This window comes from Hylaeus anthracinus, unplaced genomic scaffold (assembly GCF_026225885.1).
Source record: "Hylaeus anthracinus isolate JK02 unplaced genomic scaffold, UHH_iyHylAnth1.0_haploid 3, whole genome shotgun sequence".
In the NCBI taxonomy this organism is placed as follows: domain Eukaryota; kingdom Metazoa; phylum Arthropoda; class Insecta; order Hymenoptera; family Colletidae; genus Hylaeus; species Hylaeus anthracinus.
Genome location: NW_026535284.1, coordinates 15,734,061 through 15,736,803, shown reverse-complemented (window position 1 = coordinate 15,736,803; position 2,743 = coordinate 15,734,061). Strand labels below are relative to the sequence as shown.

The 2,743-nt window shown below is 48.6% G+C and overlaps 1 protein-coding gene across 1 annotated transcript; it reads left to right on the top strand.

Moving 5' to 3' along the window:
• The first annotated feature begins 147 nt into the window (after window positions 1-147).
• LOC128893529 (sericin-2-like) lies at window positions 148-850 on the top strand. Its single transcript, XM_054154540.1, is given in 2 exon segments — window positions 148-571; window positions 615-850. Coding segments are annotated over 2 exon segments (660 nt in total).
• The last annotated feature ends 1,893 nt before the right edge of the window (window positions 851-2,743 follow it).

The following is a 2,743-nucleotide window of genomic DNA, read 5'->3' as shown; positions in this document are numbered from 1 at the left end:
GATGGTGAAGAGATATCGGAGAGGGTAAGGTCGAGAACGACGTCGAGGACAGAGCCGAAAATAACGTTAACAGTGGTGGCGGCGGCGAGAGCGAGAGCGACAGTGACGGCAACGAGAGCGGTGGCGCAAGGTGTGAGGACGAGGTGAATGCACGGCGGCCGCGGTGTGTGCCAGTGGTGTGCGCGCTCGTCGCTCGTGGAAACCCGCCAAAACCCGCGGCCGCGAACAACCACCAGCAAGAGCAGCAGCAACAGCAACAACAACAGCAGTAGAAGGAAAAGGAGGAGAAGGAGGAGGAGGAGGAGGAGGAGGAGAAGGTGGAACAGCATTAGTAGTAGTAGTAGTAGTAGTGGTAGCAGCAGCAGTAGCAGCAGCAGCAGAAGAATAAGCAGCGGCAGCAACGTAGAGAGCAGAAGAAGAAACAGCAGCGGCACTAGCAGCAGTAGCAGCGCGCGACGTTGTGCTGTTTTGACAACTATCCGCCGCGTCGGGGCGTCGCGCCGTTTTTCTCGCGGCGGCGGCGGCAACAGCAGAAACAACGACACAGATCCGTTTGAGTAGCTCGTTGCTCGTGACGGCGCGGCGGCGACGCTGCTGACCCCCCAACCCGTAAGACGACGACGATAACGGTGGCAACGACGACGCTGGTGGCGGCTGCGTTCTGTTATTATTTTGCCGCGGTGCTTTTGACCCTTCGAACCGGGCGAGTTCATTGCAGTGCTTCCGCGGGGGTGTTAGCCAGTTTTATTACTCCGGCCTTCTCCGTCCGCAGCAGCAGCGCCGACGGCGCCAGAACACGATATGGTATATGCAGCGTGTTACTAGTGTACGTGCTCGATCCCAACGATAATCGGACACGTTCTTGAAACGAGCACGCCTATTCTCGCTGCCGAACGACGACCACTCGTCGCTCGTCGGCAACCTCTCGACGGTAACCCTGCCGCTGGTCTACCACGAGAACGCCAACTCGTACAGCAGTCGATTCTAAAGGACTCTCTATACTCTACATCGGTGTGACGTTGCCACTCGGAAAGGACGCGACCAACCACGTGATATACCTGTCGTTGAACCGCGTCATGCAAAGCATGCTCGACTCCCCGATGGCCATAACCTGAATTCACCCGATTTGACCCGATTAAACCCGATTCAACGTACTCGTATAAGAACAATCAACCGAATCAACGTATGACAGAAAACAAACGGTAGCCATTTACGTTTTTTCCTCTTTCCTCGTGCTCGAACCCGAACCCTTTATCCGACGGTGCGCGTCCCGTCCCGTCTATCTTTGTGTTTAACGCTCGACAAACAGCGCGTTATTATTTTCTCGAAGAAACCGTGATTGTTCGTACCGTGCGTCTCAGCGCTACCGGATCAACCGAAAACTTTCAGTTTTCAATGTTCCGCCTGCGCCACAGCTCGTAACAGGTGATTAGCTGGACAAATGGATGGATTAATCGCGGTACGCGTGATATTTCGCGTGATTGTTGGTTCGGTGCTTTCGTACGCCGGTGATAACTCGAAATAATCGTGGCCTGGTGTTCAGTGTGCGCCTAGTGTCATCGGTACAGTGTCGGCACGGTGTTTTAACCGTTACGTGTAATCGTCGAAGGTGGTGGTGTGGGAGTCCGACATTTTAACCGCTCGTATTCACGAAAAGATACAAGTGCCCACGTGTGAAATACGGTCGGTACTTCAGGGGCGTGGGAATCGTACGTCGAGCTTACATTTGCCAAGGTTCTTCAGCGCTGTTTACGGAGAAGAATTTTATCATGCGCGGTTAATACTCGCTTTCGTCGTCGCGATCTGTTTATTTTTCCATTATCGCGGCCACATTGTTGATTGCCAAAGCGAAACGTGTCGAGCACGTCCCTTGGCGTGATTCGAGAGAGATCTCAACCAAGAATCGATGAAAGAGGTTGGATGATCTCGTTAAACGGGACGAACGAGCAATTTCGGATTTTCGTGAAACTATACGGACGCTAACAGTAACGGTCGAACGGTGTTCTAGGAACAATATTACGCCCGTACTTTGTACTTTTTATCGAGTGTTTGACAGTACTCGGCCAAGTGTGTGACAATGAAATATACCTGGTGAGTCGAAACTTTTATATCTAATTATTGTCCGTAAGCATAGCCAGTTTGTTCTCGCGAATGCATACATTTTAAACGGTTACTCGAGACAAAGAGAACGAGAGGGAATGGAAGGAAAACAGGACCTATCGTGAGATTTAGGAGGGGGCTTTCTAGCATTTTCAGTTTTTAATCAAAACTCTCCTTCTCAACTAAAGGTATTTCCAAACGAAATTATTAACTCTTTCATCTAGATTTTCGAAAACACGAGCTTCGATTTTTCGTTGTGCGCGATTTCCTCTATATTCTAAAACGTATGTATTCCATCGAGAAGGAAGGTACATACGACAGTTTCGTCTTGTTTCTATTTCTTCACGCGCGTACAATTAAGCAAATTTTATCGTTTTTTTTTCTTTTTTTTATTTTTCCAATCGTTGAAAATCTCCATTTCGTAAACGTTATGTATCATATGACTCCTAAGTGCTATTTGTAGGTTAGGTTACTTACTAATCGTTCTTACTTAACCTCAAAAATTTCTCATGGATTATTTCTTTCCTTCTGCTGGCAATGTTACGTTTATTATTTCGAACGATGTGTATTAACGAAGAAACCAAGTTCAGTAGAACTTGAATTTATAGATTCCAAGTTTCATATCAGCCATTGTAAGCGGAAT